This window comes from Oryzias latipes, chromosome 6, assembly GCF_002234675.1.
Source record: "Oryzias latipes chromosome 6, ASM223467v1".
Classification (NCBI taxonomy): domain Eukaryota; kingdom Metazoa; phylum Chordata; class Actinopteri; order Beloniformes; family Adrianichthyidae; genus Oryzias; species Oryzias latipes.
Genome location: NC_019864.2, coordinates 26,417,480 through 26,433,844, shown reverse-complemented (window position 1 = coordinate 26,433,844; position 16,365 = coordinate 26,417,480). Strand labels below are relative to the sequence as shown.

Sequence of the window (16,365 nt, the reverse complement as noted above, 5' to 3'; positions counted from 1 at the left end):
TTGGATATTTCTCTCTACAAAGAGCCGAATTAAAGATCTTGATAAATATGTTCCCAAAGGGTTTATTTAAAAGACGGCAGAAAGAGCAGAACCTGCGAGTCGGGAATTCTTCGGATTCATCGCGATTTTAATAAAAAAACGCCTCTTCCGATCAGCTGTTATCTGTCCGCAGGAGGAAAAGACAGAAATGGAAATGTTCTGTTGTTGTTTTGTCTCTCTTTTATGTTAATATCAGTCCGTGTGAAGAGCTGTAATGACCGCAACAAAGACTGATTTGAATAAAATATTTGAATAAATTAAAGAGATTACTATCAAGAGGCTGGAACACAAACTGAGCCCAGAAAGGGAAATTAAAAATTTCATATCTAGGAATTAAAGGTTTTCAGACAAGAATAATTCATATTTTTAATCTTCTGAAATATAATTAGCAGATTAACATTCAGTGAATTTAGACAAAAGCCTGCATGAAGTTTAGAAGTCACAGATTTCCTCCAAGCAAAGCGAGGCGGCCTGAATATTTTAACAGCGGAGGCGGATGACGGACAGAAGAAAAGATCTGAGCTGAACTGCAGGCATCAGATTAGAAATCAACATGTGACAGAGAAAAACAGCAGATTAAGTTCTGGACTGGAGGAAAAACAAAGCAGGAAAGTTTAATTCAAACTCTAATCTTTTCTGTTTGACGTAAATCGACTGGCGGGACTTTATTTTTTTAAAATATTTGCAGACCAGTACGAATTTCTTTTTTTGTAACCGTCAACTAAAAACTAATAGATTTATTCTGAAGTTTTGACACATATTTCAGATAAAATAATTTAAGCTTGTTGTCACTGCGTCTGTCGAGCGGACATTTTCGTCTCTAACGCGAATTAAAACCTACGTAGAAACACAACTGGACAGACTGGGCTCTCAGCACTGGCCTTGATGGAACAGAAAAGGACTTCTTGACGGAACTGAAGTGCGATAATCTACATGACAGTGATCAAACTGTTTTTAAGGAAAGAGAGAAAGATGGATTTTGTCTTCAAATAAACTGATTTTTTGATAAGTGAAATGATAAATATCATAATAAATAGTATTCCAAGCTTATGTGGTTGTTTTCAGTGTTTTGTGCTGGCTGTTATAGCATAATGAGATTTGTTTACTGTTGTTTACTATTGTATTGACTTTTTTGGACACAATAGATATAAATTTAATAACATAAAATCTGTTTGATTTGCTTTAATTTACTAGATTGTGGAATGTTTGTTTATTTGTTTAGTAAGTTAATAGTTAAGATAATCTTTAAAAAAAGTTATTTTCTTCCAAGAGGAATGTAAAATAAATTAAAACTTTTTAATTCAATAAAAATAGGGGTGTACCGATTCTATTGAATGTTTGATTTATAGCGCTTTACAACCTTCTTAGAAGGCCCAAAGCGCTTTACACACTGATGACGGCTCCGCTGCAGAACACTGGCGCTAACCAACGACTACCAGGAGTAATGTGGGGTTCAGTGGCTTGTCCAAGGACACTTTGACACATGGGCGGGCAGGGCGGAAACCAAACCTGCAATCTTCCGATCAGCAGTCGACTGCCCTACCTCTGCACCACGGCTGCACATCTTCCAATGATGGAGGAAGCGCAGCTTTCAGAAATCTTTTCAAACTGAAGCCCAAAGACATAAGAGCATGTATGTTTGAACATGAGCTCCAAACTCACCCAAACATCATGAAACGCGAATAAAAAACAAGACGAGGCGTTTGTGGGAGATAAGCAAGCTTGTTTGGGCTGCGGGAACTCATGACTGGAGCTGGTTAGCAGGTCACGGCCGTGTTGAGTCACAGACGGGAGGTTGCTGACTCCACATGTGATTACGCTTTTAACAGACCGGTGGAGTCCGAACCATTGATAGTATATGAGAACTGGACTGAGTGACCCCTCCCTTCCCAACGTTCCAAACAGGAAGTACCGGCTGAATTCAAGAAGCCAAAATCCATAAACTTGTGACTTAAACAGCTGTTACTTTGTCATTCTATTTGTCCGAATAACCATTGCTGCTCTGATAGCTTTATTTAATATGTTAGTGCTAATCCTCATTTTTCTTTATAATTTTGTCTGTAGTGCCAGTTATAAACTGCCCAATCAGATGCCCCAATACAAGAAGGTGGCGCCTGCTGGCCCCCACGTCACATTGACAGATTTAATGTAACCTGCTTTAAATGTGTAGGGGTGTAGAACTCCAACAAGCCTACTCCTGATTGGCAAGAGTCCTAACAATGACAGTTTTCCCTGTTTTACACTTTAATAAACACTGTTGGGTTAAGGTTTAGGGTTAGGGTAAATTGCATAATTTCCCTTTCCGGCCAATTATGTCAGGTGTCATCTTCTCCAATTACCGGTACGAAGCCCATAGAGACGACTGTTGTGATTTTGGGCTATATAAAGAAAATTGGATTGAATTGAAAATGGAATTGTCTGCAGCCAAGTCCCTCCACAGAAACCTTGACTCAGACCAACTTGGACCAATCACTGCTTACTGATGAAATCTGGTGCCAACATAGGCGTCCGTACTTCCGAAGAAATGGTGACTGAATTGACTTCATGTGGTTGAAGCCAAAACTAAGCCAATGTCTATGGATGACGTCACAATCACTCTGTCTAGTTTTCATACAGTCAATGGTCCCAAAAAAATGACCAAAGAAAAAAAAAAAAACTGAAAGAAGGAGTCATCATTCTCCCAGACGAGGAGAAGCAGGAGAAACTCGGAGAAGGAGGAGAGGAAGGCAGCAACAGGGAGAAATGAGTGGAATGTCAACACCAGCGGAGGAGATAAAAGCCTCCAACATACGGAGAACACCTGTGATGAGAAGGAGAAACAATGGTAAAAACCAGGAGACGGAGGGAGGGGTGGTGATGGAGAGACCAGAGGAAAAGATGGAGGGATGAAGGGAGGGAGGGCTGGAGGAAGGAGAAAGGATGAGGAGGAGGAGGGGAGGGGGGGCTTGACGATAAGAGAAAAATTCAGACCGGTCAAAGTTTCCTTTTTGCCAATCGTTCTCCTGATAAAGACAGCGCCTGCTCCGGAGCTGATAGAGGAGCTATCTGCCCCCCCTGCTCTCACCCCCTCCCCCGTCGCTCTGCCTCCCTCACCCGGCAGTTAGTTTGTGAGGAAGGGAGAAAATAAAAAATAAAAAGGAAGGGAAAAGGGAGGGCTGTATCAGTGCAGCATCATGGTGCTACCATCAACCAGCCACGGCGCAGCAATTAATATCGCTCCAATTACCGTTAAAGGGACGAGGCTGGGACAGGACGATAATGAACACATCCTCTCCTCCGCGGCTCACGCATTAAAGCGCACACACACACACAAAACGAGCGCAGCTTGAAAAGGAAATAATAGGAGATAGTACGGTAATCTCCCTGCATTGTTTAACTCATTGAAGACAACAGACAGAGAGAAATAAATAAGCAAACAAACCTTGATAAGACAGGAAATAAATTATAAAATTATGGCGATTTTACTTGTTATCTTTCTTTTTTCGCCGCATGTCCTTTTTGTTGTGCTTTGAAAATATTTTCACTTACAGGCCTGCAGGACAATGTGTGAGCTCAGAAATCGCCTGAAAACCAGAAACAATCCCCTCGTCTCGCAGGTACGAACCCGTAGAACCTGCTGCTCTGTGCAGCACGGATGGAAAACACCCCAAGAAAAGTTGTTTTTAAACTAAAAAAATGGGAATTGACATAACCCCATCTGGCTGCTGCAGCATCTTCCAATGATTTCTGAAAGAATTACAGCTAAGTTTGAGAGGAGGAGGTTGAAATCTGGAGGTGTGGCGGAAGAAGAGGCCTGATGGAGCAGGGGCGTGGATCTCCAGTTTCTCCTGGGTTCTGAGGCTGAACTCAGGATCTACGTCCTACAATCTTCATTTGTTTCAATCAAGCCTTATCTGAGTTTCTAATCTGGCACTAAGTGACTAAAAAATGCTGCTTCAAATGATGATTTAGAGCAAAGACTCTTTCAGTTTTATGGCTGTGATCAGGTTGGTTAACAGAGAAGTTTATCTGACTTCAGATCGAGACTTAATCAAACCAAGATTTAACCGACGTGTGCATCTGCTGTTTGAACCCCCCACCCCCACCCCCACCCCCGGCAGAACAGACCTGGGCCTTTCCACTGCAGCTCCTCTTCTTCCTCCTCAACTTTCTTAGCTTCTTCACCGCCGCCGTGCGTAGGTGCTAGCTCCTCCCCCCCATCGCCATCCTCATCTGGTCCTCCACTAGAATCTTGTGTCCGGGTTTCTGGAAACAAAACCAGAGAGTTCATGTGGGCGGATGGCTCGTCTCTCATCCTCAGCCGTCTACTTAGACTCCACATCCACCCATCCCGGCTCTCTGTACCCAACAGCCCGTCACCTTCAACCGGCACGGAGGCCGCCTGATCAGCTCCGACATCTCCGCCATTGATGGAGCTGATTACGCAGCCTCCCTGATCAAAGACGTGGCTGCTGCGCGTGCACATGGTGACTTTCATCACATTACCTGAGCGTGTTTGCAAAGCGTACATGTATGGACCCTGAACTTTGCCTCTCTGGCTGTTATCTGCGAGCTCATCACGCCGCCGGGCTTCTCGCTATTAGCTGGACTCATGATTAGTCAGATTAGATTAATAGCTGCATCGACGCGGCCGCCCTTATCCGACCTGTGGATCTGTCTTACACCATCATCAGGCCAAAGGTCAGCTGACTGCGCTGAGCTGGATCACACACGCTTCAGCGAGCAGAGCGGTCACTTCTACATTTCTAACACAGGAGGTCCACGGCAGCGAGATCCGGTCCGTTTTGATGCCATCACGACACAGAAGCCTCCACATCTTACAAGACAAATTCTTGGAACCATCCAGCAGCTGGCATCACAGCCATCTGCCAGCAGCAGAGATGCTCACACAAGATTCTGATGAATTCTGACAGATTTCTGTCGCTCCTTCGAGATAAGATGGTGATTCTTAGAAAACCTCATTTCATCAGAACTGGTTTGGCCTAAAGAAACGCTGGCATCAAATACTTAATACACATTAAATGTGAGGAAAAGGAACTATCTCCTGAATAAAAGTCTTTAGAGAGGTGGTTTGTGTAGTTAGTCATTAGTGATGGTGGGTGTGGACTGTGGAGGAACTCATTAAAGCAGTGGTTTTTCATTTTAAACATTCTGGAACATCAGTCCTTAAATACTTTTTAAAACCATTTCAGAACAGTTTGGAGGTTCTAACATTTACGAGTCTAAACGAAAAGCATAAAAACAGTTTCTTCTACAAGCCTCATTTCATGCCTGTAACCACAGTTAGAAGAATACGGAACAAAATCTGTTTAAACCTTCACTGAGAAAACCCGGGAAAATGTTTCACAAAACTGCATCTGGATGTAAAGAACTCTGACTATGTCTAACACTTCTAAAGTTCCCGTTATCTTAAAATGTATTTTAAAATTAGCCTTAAACAGAAAAAAAGCACATTGGACAGCCTGTTAAAAGAAGCTTTGATCAGGATTTGAAATTCCAGCCTTGAGGTAAAATCAGGTAAAGGTAAAAACCTCTTGTTTTTGTCTTCTTCCTGCTTCATCTGAGTGCTGCATTTGACAAATAATCATGAAATTTGATGAAAAAAAGTTTTCGAAATTAGATCTAGAGTACTTAGGGACCATCGCCAGTCAATGGTTTCAGCTGAAGGACTTCTGCTAGAGTCCTGGAATTGGAACTGAATTTTTCATTGACATGCAGCCCCTAAAAACCATCAGGAAACTTAATTTTATGGTGTCACTCATGAAGCCGAACTTTGCTCATGATTCATACCAGGGGAATTTGATGAAATTACAGGCCTGTATTTAAAGATCTAAACAAATTTAGCTTTTTCTAGTTTCTAACTTAAACTGAGTTCATTAGCTGAAAACTAGAGACAATTTAACAAAATGTGTAGCGCTTACTTATCCAAAAGAAACTCTGATTGTTCATAAGTGTTTTTCAGACTGGAAAAAAATCTATCTTTAAGTATTAGATAACTGTCGAGCACAGCGGTGGGAGACTGATGATGTGGGCTGCAGAACATGGATCCTTTGCAGTCAAACAGGAGTGTGAGCCTTTCAGTGTTTTAGAGTCATGCATGGATCTAGATGGCGTGACAGAATGATGACAAAAAGTAGCAAAAGTATGACAAATAAAAGTACTAGCATTTTCCACAAGATTGTGCAAAAGAAAATATTAGCAGGTTTTTGATCAAATACCTCATGTAGCTTCTTCAGTAAACCTCCCCTTTGTCCTAAGTCCTGCCCGCTCCTCAACCTCCTTCCTTTTTTGGACTTCCTCCTCTTCCCCAAAAGCCCGCCCTGTTTTCGGCACCCGCGGATAAGACCACAGTCATGTGCACAAAGGCCGTGTTTACCCTCACATTCCTGCCTCGATAAACAGTTATACCACCCAGTCGATATCTGCCATAAACGCCCGGCAATCACGTGACGCTCCGTTATTAACCACGGCGAGGAGCCTGGATCTCCATCGTCAGATCCATCAGAACACACAGAGGCAGCTGCACGCATCTGGTTTCACGTCACGTCCACCTTTCAGCTGTTACTGTACACACACATACACACACCTCCCCCTGCCTAAACAGTGCCATTATTTTCAGCTATAAATCACATTGAATGGCACATTGATTTTATCCTGCAGGGGCTGCAGCATGGAGGGGAGCTGGAGACACAGTTATTGCATTTAATATTATCAATATTATCTCCCATATCATCTCAGACAGGGAGGCAGGTATCAGGAGGAGTCGACAGACACTTTTCTGCCAAACCTCCTCCTCCTCCTCCTCCTCCTCCTCCTCCTCCTCTTTCCCGCTCAGCGAGACAGTCTCCATCAATCTGATAAGCTGAACTTCCCCGTCACACCTGCAGGGCAAAGTCACCCGACATTCCCTCGCCTCCAGACTTTTGGGAGCGTTTTAACGCAGCCTTTTCTTTGCGGACACGTGAGCCTGCAGACTCACCGCGCAGCAGCATGGAACCAGAGGAGAAGGAAGTTGAGGATCCACCTGCAAAGACTCACGATACAAAAAATGTAGGAATCAAGCTTCTTTAAGAAATTGCATCTAAAATAATAAGTATCCTTAAAGCTTCCAAAGTCACCACTAAATGCAAGATATTTGATAAGAAACTTTCAAACCCAACAAATCTTTGGAAAACTCTGCATTAAGCAACTCAAGCTGTAATTACGGACTTAAGAGTCATTTCTAAAAAAACGTTCTTGCATCTTGGGAGGAGAAATAAAAGCACAGAAGTTCACAAAGATAGACCACATAAAAGGTTAGGGCTTTTTGTTAGATAAACATAAAGCATTTATAGAGAAACTAAGATGGATGAAGTTAAAACGCCACTGAATGCGGCGGCTGCAGACACTAGAGCATCAGGCAAGAGCGTCGGCTCTGAATATCGTCATCAGAACCATCCTTTGGTGTTTCTGTCCACACCAACACTGTTTTTAAGTAGAAAACAGGAATCTGGGGGGGGGGTATCATTAGTCCAAGAAAGGCTCCGCCTCCTAAAGTTTGCACACACACAGAGGTCAATTCTAAAGCTAAAACCGATCTGATGCTCATAAGTGGCTTTATGTTTAAAACAGATCCATTCTGCACTATTTAAGCTTCACTTAAACCCATTTGGTGATTGATCAGAAATTTATCTTTCAACTTATCAAGTTTTGTTTTACTTACCGGTAAATAAATTATGAAATTAACTAAACGACATTTCCGAAGTGATGTTTCTGTCCAGACGTGTTTCTTGTTTATGATGCTTTACTGCATTACATTTTGATGGATCAGTCAGGATTTTATCTAAATTTAGGAGATATGTCACACTTTTAGAAAATACAAATTCAAGAGAATCAGACGATCAAATATGGAGACTTGTAGCTTTAAACGTCCAGTAAAGTGAGTCAAAACCTTTGAGTTAGAAATAAATGTTGTTCAAAATAAAAATAAACACCCAGACTGGAGGGTCCGCTATGTGGTTCTGGTTCTCATCCAGAGGACAATCGGAGACAACGTTAGCGGTTCTGGTGGTCCAGCTGCATCTCAGGGTTGTTAATTGGTGGTTTCATTGTAGTTATGATGCTTGTTAGACCTTCATTTACTCATCTTTTCATTTTGTTTTGGGTTAAGAATGAGTTCTGTTACTGATGTAAACCTGATCATTTACAAAAACAGATTTTTGATCTATCTTCTCGTAAGGTGCTAGATAAAATCAGCACATGGCTGAGGTCCTCTGGGGAAATCTGAGGTCAAATTATTCACTTCTGACACCATCAATTCTCTACAACTAAATGGAAAACATGCTGTTCTTTTTTCTCTTTTTTTTTTAAACTTTGTTCAAGATTCATCTCAGATCCCATCAGTCTGAAACTGTTGCAGCTTTGGAGGAATGCGCAGTTTTTTATCAAAGCTCAGTCGAAGGCCTAGAAAGATCTGACGGGCTGTAAGCCATTATAGGGCTGGAAGACGTGATCTGAAGATTTATCTCTGCATCCTGTCGATGACTTTTCCTCTGATTGACTCAGAAGAGAACATGTACATCCAGCTAAGACGTGATCAACACAAGGGTCAAAGGTTTATGTGGGGCTCCACCACCAGCAGAGGAAGACAAAAGTTCAGCAGAACCTGCTGCTAATCCTGCCTTCTGTCCAAGGAAACCTCAGATTACTGCCTCTCACGCGCCCCGTCTCTTCTCCTGCTAATCCGATTCTGATGAAAGGAAAAGAAAGACCAAAAAAAAAGAAGACAAAAGCTGCTCTGATTGGCTCAAATGAGAGAGTGACAATAGCAGGTCAGGAGGAGTTAACTTATGGGCGCAGACGTGGATTTTATCAGGTTTCCTGTGATGAATAAAAGTGATTGTTTAAAAGACGAAAAAAGCTTTGCTCGTTTCTGCAGGTTGCTGCAAAACTGCACAGCGATTCTGAGAAGAACACCCGAGTGAGGAGAAAAATCACCTGACAGATGCTCCTCCGTGATGCAGCGCATGCGTGTGCGCCAGCGTTCATGCAGCAGCTGTGGGTCATGGCGAAGTGCTCGGTTCGGTTTCTGGGAGAATGTGGTTTTCTTGCACAACTTATCAGGCTGGTTATCACTCATGTGTGTGCTTGTGTGTTGGTGTGTGTGTCTTCCAGATGGTGGATAAGAGGCCCTGCCTTTATTAGCCAGCGCCGGTCAGATAAAGAGCAGTATTGATCCCAGGTTGAAAGAGCAGGTTCGTCAAACATGGCTGATTTACAGAGAGCTGATAATGGCAGCACTGGGCAACCGAGGAACCCCAAGGATGAGGAAGAGGAGTAAATCAACAGTGATGTGCATGTGTGTGTGTGTGTGTGCGTGCGTGTGTGTGTGTGTGTATGTGGTGGGTTTAAAAACATGCACATCCAGAGATGGGAGAGGACCGTTCACCATCCATGGATTTGCACACGTGCAGCAAGGCTGACTTCTTTCATCCTCTTCCTCTGCAAGCTAACACACAACCCGACCTCGCCTCAAACCCTCACACACACACATATATATACACAACTAATCTCTAATCTTGTCTCGATTAGCACCTGACAGAATTTCCATGGGTTTATCAAACCGAGCCAACCAGCAGACGCTTATCACCCTCAGCCCCCAAATTTCACAAGAGCAGGAATTTTCGAGATTAAAAGAAAACGCACACACACACACACACACACACACACACACAGCTGGTGAAATCTTGAATAAGTCAAAAGAATATGAGTGAAAAGTGTGCTATCACACGGAGCGCTGTGGTTCGGGATAAGAGGCGCAGGAAATGGGGGGGGGACGGGCTTGCCGAGGCCCACAGAAATGTTTTTGTTTGTTTTTTTGCCTTCAGACACATTGGAGATTAAAAAAAAAAAGAGCTGCAGCCTCATAAACTTCATGATTCTAGCGAGTGCGGTTCTGGGTGGCGTTAACCGTCTCCTCTCTCATAACAGGTAGACGTCAGTTGATTAAACAAAGTTCTGATGTGCAGATAAGGCGGGTAATAACCACTAATAACTGACAGTGAGGCAGACATCTGGATGGGTTTAGGACGTGACGCAGATGCAGCTTGTAATTGTGAAGGTTGCCTTCAGGTACACCTGCTCCAAACTCCACAATCGGGACATACGGGGGGGGGGGGGGGGGGGGGGGGGGGGGGTGCTTCACCTGTTGATTCTAAATCCAACAGCTTAAGCGTCATTCACAAAGGTGTCATTTCTGCTGGTTTTCGTCATGAGCTTCTTTCACACCCGCTCAGGTGTGGACTTAAAGGACACGCAGAACAGAAACCTCTCTTTTGGTTTGTGTCCACACGGAGCAGAAAAGCAGCTCATGGCCGTCTTAAACGTTCCGTAAATGATGTAGATGTAAACTAAAGATATGAGTGGAGAGAAAAAAAAGCAGAGAGAGACAAAGATTGAAGTCATTAACACTCTAGAAACACAATAAAACGTTCCTTCGTCAAATATTTATGCTCTAGGTTTCTTTTTTTAAAAACAACTTCTACATGGTAGTGTCTTTCTAACATTTTCAGTCATAAAATTGCTCATTTTCAAAATCAACCAGAGGGGGAGGTGCTTGTGAGCAAAGATTCTCTTTTTGTATCTTGACTAATGAGGACATTTTTGTCAGAGTAAATCAAAGACTGCAGGGATCTCTATGAGCCTGAAGCATTGACCGTATATGAGAACTGGACCGAGTCAGTGTGATGTCACCCATGGAAAATGCTTTACTTCCAGCTCAAATGAAATGAAATCAATTCAGTCGCCATGTTCTTTTATATGTCGTGTTTGAACCAGAAATCTTTAGTAAGCAGTGATAATCGGCCTGAGTGAACACTTCTATGGCAACCACTCTCACCAATCAGGAGTGAGCTTGTAGGAAGTCCACACCCCTATTCGAAAGCGGGCTACAAGCAAACAAACATTTTGAACGTTGGACGTGGGGGCCAGCTGGCTACACCTAACTTTATTGAGGCATCCGATTGGTCAGTTTATGGCTTGAATAACTTGCAGTACAGAAAAAATATCATTTAAAAAATAGGATTATCAAGTACATGTAAAAAAAAAAAGGTAGCAGAGCAAGAATGATTATTCCGACAAATAGGGGGACTAAGTAATAGCTGTTTATTTTTACATAGAAGTCTATAGGATTTTGGTTTTATGGAACCTGCATTTAGTCCAGTTCTCATACAGTACAGTCTGTGGCCTGAAGGTTATAAAAAAGCGATGGCTCTAGGAACATAGGAGGAGAAAATCCCACACCTCTCAATGCTCCCAAGGAAGAGTAAAAAACAATACATGCTTCAGGCTACCTACTTCTCCTGTATGGTCTACAATTGAGGGAGGGGCTTCACCCACATCTGCCCAGGTGGGGTGGCTGCTTCAAGTGAAATGTAGCAGGTTACATGTTAAAAAACTGTATCAGAACAAGAATGGTTATTCTGTCCAATAGAATGACTGAGTAACAGCTGGATAATTCTCTATTGAAGTCCATTGGATATTGGCTTCTTGGAACCAGTGTGTACTTCCTGTTTGGAGCACCAAGGGGAGGGGTCACTCAATCCAGTTCTCATATGAAGTCAGTGTTCTGACTGGACCAAAAGAGACTTTTCCCAGACTTGAACAGGTCTTCGTTCCCTCTCACCTTCACTGTAGAGAGGCGTGTACGGCGGAGGGGTGGAGCTGTCGCCCTCAGCAGAGTCTTCCGGGTCGGAGGCTCCGCCCTCCTCTCCTGATAGGCTCATGGTGTCAGCTGTGTTCTCCTCGCCGCCGTCGAGGTCGCCAAGGGAACCTGCAGAGGAGAGCGCAAAATAAAGATAAACCTGGGAAAAGAGGGGCAGCAGGTGTGCGTTTAAAGTCAGACTTTGAACATCTTCTGATCTAATGCAAAAGCCTTCCCAGTGGTCTTTTAGTTATGATTATGACGTATAAAACCCAAAATAAAGATAAAAACCTGTGTCATTTTCTAGGACATAGTCTCTGCAGAAGTTCATTAGAAATTCACCACTCAGTTGTGGGCGGGACCACGGTTGTGAAGCAACCTGCCCCCCCACTCTTGTCACCCATAACTGAGCGCTGTCCATTTACACCAGAGGTGTGTAAAATATGTGGAAATAGGGCCAAATTTGATGAGGTAAGAAATCTTTGAGAGTCAGCCATTTGGCCTGATAGTCTTTGAACTATTTTAATAACATTAAATGCAAATGACCTATTTAATTAACATTTTATTGCAACTACATAACTTGGATTTCTTCCAAATAGAAAATCAATACATTAAGATCCAGTTTGATCACAATTGTCAGTTTTTTGTACTCTTCCTATATAGCTTGTTGTGGATAGCCCGTCTTGTCTAGTAATGCTTTCTGATATTGAACTCCTTGAAAACAACTCTGTCTTTAGGCCTACTAGGCAGAGTCGTTTCATATTTCCCAAATAATTTAGCCAGTTTCAACTCGTCTTGAAGTGGAGGCCCTCACGGTCAACTTTTTGCATTTATTTACTGTAGACATTTTAGAAATAGGCTAGAAAGTGTCACAGCACGGTTGACAGGGGTTTTACAACAGCTTAAAACGTGATGTAGCCAACCACTAGGCCTAAATAATAAATCGCAAACGTATCAATATCACGATATCAAGCTGCGCAATACGCATGTCGCAAAAGACTATGAAAATTGCAAAAAATGGTTACCTTAAATGTGCTAAAACAATCTTATGGCAGCTTGAAATATTTATCGAATCAAATAAATCCCTTTATGCATTTGACCAATCAGATGGAGGCATTTACATTGTTGACCAATTGGATGGAGCTCTTTAATGGTAGATGTTCGCCTACTATGTAGACAAGGGTCATTTGGATTATAACTTAAGTTATATTGACTCTTATGTAAACTGTTGCTGTGTTTGCTATTTGTTCATGTACCGCAAATTATACCGTTATCGCAATATTGATCACTAATATTGCATATCGCAAGCTTTCCGTGCAGCCAAAATCAACCAAAATCAAGAAATCGCATAGAAAGTTTATAGAAAATGCTGGGAGCCGCATATTATTGGTTCTTTCATAAAATTTGGCCCACAGTCCTAACTTCTCTAGAAATGCTGGGTTGACACTGTTTCCATGTCTGCAGGTGGAGACATCAGAATGGAGCGGCAAGGCCTTGTTAAAAGCAACATTTTCATCAAGAGTGGGTCTTTAATGGAAGAGGGAGCGCAGAAACAAAAGGATTTTCAATCATTTCCACAGTAAAAACATGAAAATCACAGATGACTGCGTGTGCTGTTGGAAAAAAAAACTATTTAAAAAAAGAATTATTGAAAAAAAACTGGTAGAAGTGGACACGCTGAACGAACTAATCCAGAAGATTAATAGCAAGAAGCCGAGAGGGACCTTCAAGCCAAATTACAGGATACCTAAAAGTGCAGCTAAAAGAGTGATTAGTGCAGGGCTGATCGCTATCGATTACAGTCTCATAATCCCTGCTGACCAGAGTAATTATACAGTACTTTTGATCTGTTCCAGCCCGTTTGAAGATTACATCCAGAAATGGAAGTCACTTAATATGGATTTAATGCCACTTTTTTTTCTTTTTTTTTAAAAGAGCGCTCCATTAATAATACTTTTTTTTCCTTTCTGTAAATGAAATTCTCTCTGGTGCGTAAAAAAAACCTCGAAGCTTTCTCCACCGCGAGGAGCGCGTGCCTCCTCCTCCTCCTCCTCCGTCAGGATCTTCATCACCCTCCACTTTAACAGGATTAGGGCGCAGAGACGGTTAACAGTCAGCTGAGGCAGACTCACGATGAAGATTTATTGGAAAGGCACATTGTTTTTTAGGTTGTAAATTAATTTTCACGAGGATGCGCAGAACGAACAGGGAGATGTGGGATGGGGGGGGGGCTGTTTCTGCGCCGCAGCCGTGACTGGGGGGCGTATATATTTACAATACTGGAACAATGGGAGTCTATAATCTATACAAAGCGCACAACAATACCCGTGAATAAAGCGGCTTGTAGAAAAAGGGAGAGGCAATTTTTCTAATTCTGTTAATTTCACTTCCAAAGCAATTAAAAGCAGGCAGAGATAATGCTGGGAAACAATCGACTGCTTCTGTCTTTGTAAATGAAACATCTTTAGGCTAATTTCTGCTTCCACGCCCGCCTGCTTCACTCTCATTTCAGATAAAATGAAACAGCCAGATTTGGACCTTGGCGCGCAGGAAATCATCGATCCTGTACACAACATATTTTTAGACTGTTTCTGCGCTGCGCCTGATCTCATTTCCAGTATCTGGGAGGACATTTTTCATACAATTAATTTCCCTTTAATCACAGTCGTACAAAGGCACTTCTGTGTGTAAAATTCCAATTATGTTTCCGGTTGAAAATGTCGGAGTCTGGATTTCTTTCCTCATTACGGCTCCGCTTTAATGGATCCATCTCCGCATCGCCGCTGTCGGACATGAAAAGGCGCAGCAAACTTTCAGCTCCACTTCTCCTCCGCTTTCATGATCCAGCAGCAGCGCCAAACTTAGCCTGGATGGATGCTTGGCGGCGAGGATTGCGTGATAAGTTGGTCGCACTTTTTTAGGCTTTAATTGTTGAAGCCTGATATGCCACATAAAAAAAATGCACATATCACCAGGAGCCACGCCCAGCTTTCCAGGAGGAACAGAAAGTTTCCCAAAAGAAGCCTGGAGCTCCCTTTGGTCCAACTTAAGCTTCTGAAAACCCAGATTTAAAACAATTTTTTTCATGTTCTAGCAGCTCATGATGAGTCCTGAGGAGCACCAATGAAGATCTGCCACATCAAGTCTGTCACCTCTCTTCACTTTCGGCTTCTCCCATCAGGGGTCGCCACAGCGAACAAGTCGCATGGTAAATTTGGCAATGTTTTACGCCGGATGCCCTTCCTGACGCAACCTTCTCAAGCCGGGCTTGGAACCGGCAGAGGTAGAGAAGGGAACAGGGAGCAGCCCGGAGTCGAACCCGGGTTTCACGGACGGAAGGCGCCGCAAACCAGCACGAGCTAAACTGGCTCCCATCAAGTCTGTCACCTACACACCATCATTAGCCCAGAACTTCCTTTAAAAATGCTCAAACGATTCGTTTTAACAACAATTCAATTCAAATCATAATTTGTGATTGCCAATCCCATTCCTAGTCGGTATTGGTTCATTTTGAAGGATCCAATTCACTGACCTAAAATGGATTCAGGAAACCAGTGTGAGTCATAAATACCTGCACTGAACGGAGCAGGACAGGGTTTCCAGATTCTTTGTATTTCTTGCAAGATAATCAAGTGTAAATTAGATATGTGTACAAACAAACAAGTAAAAAAGAATTAATGGCAAATCCATTCACATTTTAGTTTCATAAAGTTCAGCCCACTGTTGCTTTTTTCTCTTTAAAATAATCAAATAAAAAAACATTCTTAGAACATTCTAGCACACAGTCTGGTCACATGTCTTTGCTACATTCAAAGTGTTTCCACATGGACGGATCATCACATGTGTGTTGTCCGTTGTGATGCATTTGATCGATACCATACGACTACTGTGCCTTAAAAAATAACATTTTTTTTAATGGATTAGGTCAATTTGATTAACAACTGGCTTAGACAGATCGATCTGGTTGCAGGAAAATCAATCGATTCATCAATTAAGTCGATTAATTGTTACACGCCTTAAAAAAAAAACACTTTTTTCTGTTTTTGGGTGTTCGTGTAAACAGAATCTGTTCTCTCTGATCATTTTGCTATAAACAGGAACTTCCCATCATCAAAGAAATCTTGCCCAAGTGAGACCCTTTCTCTCCCGAGCCAGTGTTGATACATGATGTACGTGTGCACCTCTCAACCAGGACCACAAAGAAGAAGCCCATCAGTGTAACTTTGAAATCTTTGCCCCAGCTCCCAGTCATCTTTAGGATCGACTTTAAGGCTCTTTTATTAATTTATTAATTCCTAGTGTTTTTAACATGTTTTTGTGGCATTTTTCTGATGATTAAGCTTTCAAACTGCTTAAGTATTTCCTTGATCAAGTTGTTGTGAATCAGGAGCAGATGAAAAAATGCTTCTAAAGAAGATCATATTTGTCACATAAAAAGTACAGGTAAGGTTAGGTTGTTAGGATATTTGTTTCTATTTAATGATAAGCCAATAAAGTCATGTTCAGTTTATCAACAAGTAAGTAAGGAAAGAATGAGTCCACCAAAGCAGACTTAAGAAATAAGAGAAAACGCCATTTTTGCCTTGTGCTGTTTAAAACCTTTCGTAGGAGTGCATTAGCTTCAGTGAAATGATCCCGTGTTGCAC

The 16,365-nt window shown here is 42.3% G+C and overlaps 1 protein-coding gene across 3 annotated transcripts in view; it reads right to left on the bottom strand.

Annotated features, from left to right (window-relative positions):
- zfpm1 (zinc finger protein, FOG family member 1) overlaps positions 1-16,365 on the bottom strand; it is a 91,006-nt gene that overhangs the window by 32,261 nt on the left and 42,380 nt on the right. For 2 of the 3 annotated variants that reach the window (XM_011476386.3, XM_023956001.1), the window contains exons 2-3: positions 11,702-11,848; positions 4,147-4,284 (exon numbers count right to left, since the gene is read on the bottom strand). In XM_011476386.3, the coding sequence (XP_011474688.1) occupies positions 4,147-4,284; positions 11,702-11,848 (285 nt within the window). The remainder of the gene's footprint in view (positions 1-4,146; positions 4,285-11,701; positions 11,849-16,365) is intronic. The other variant, XM_020704190.2, reaches the window with a different exon arrangement.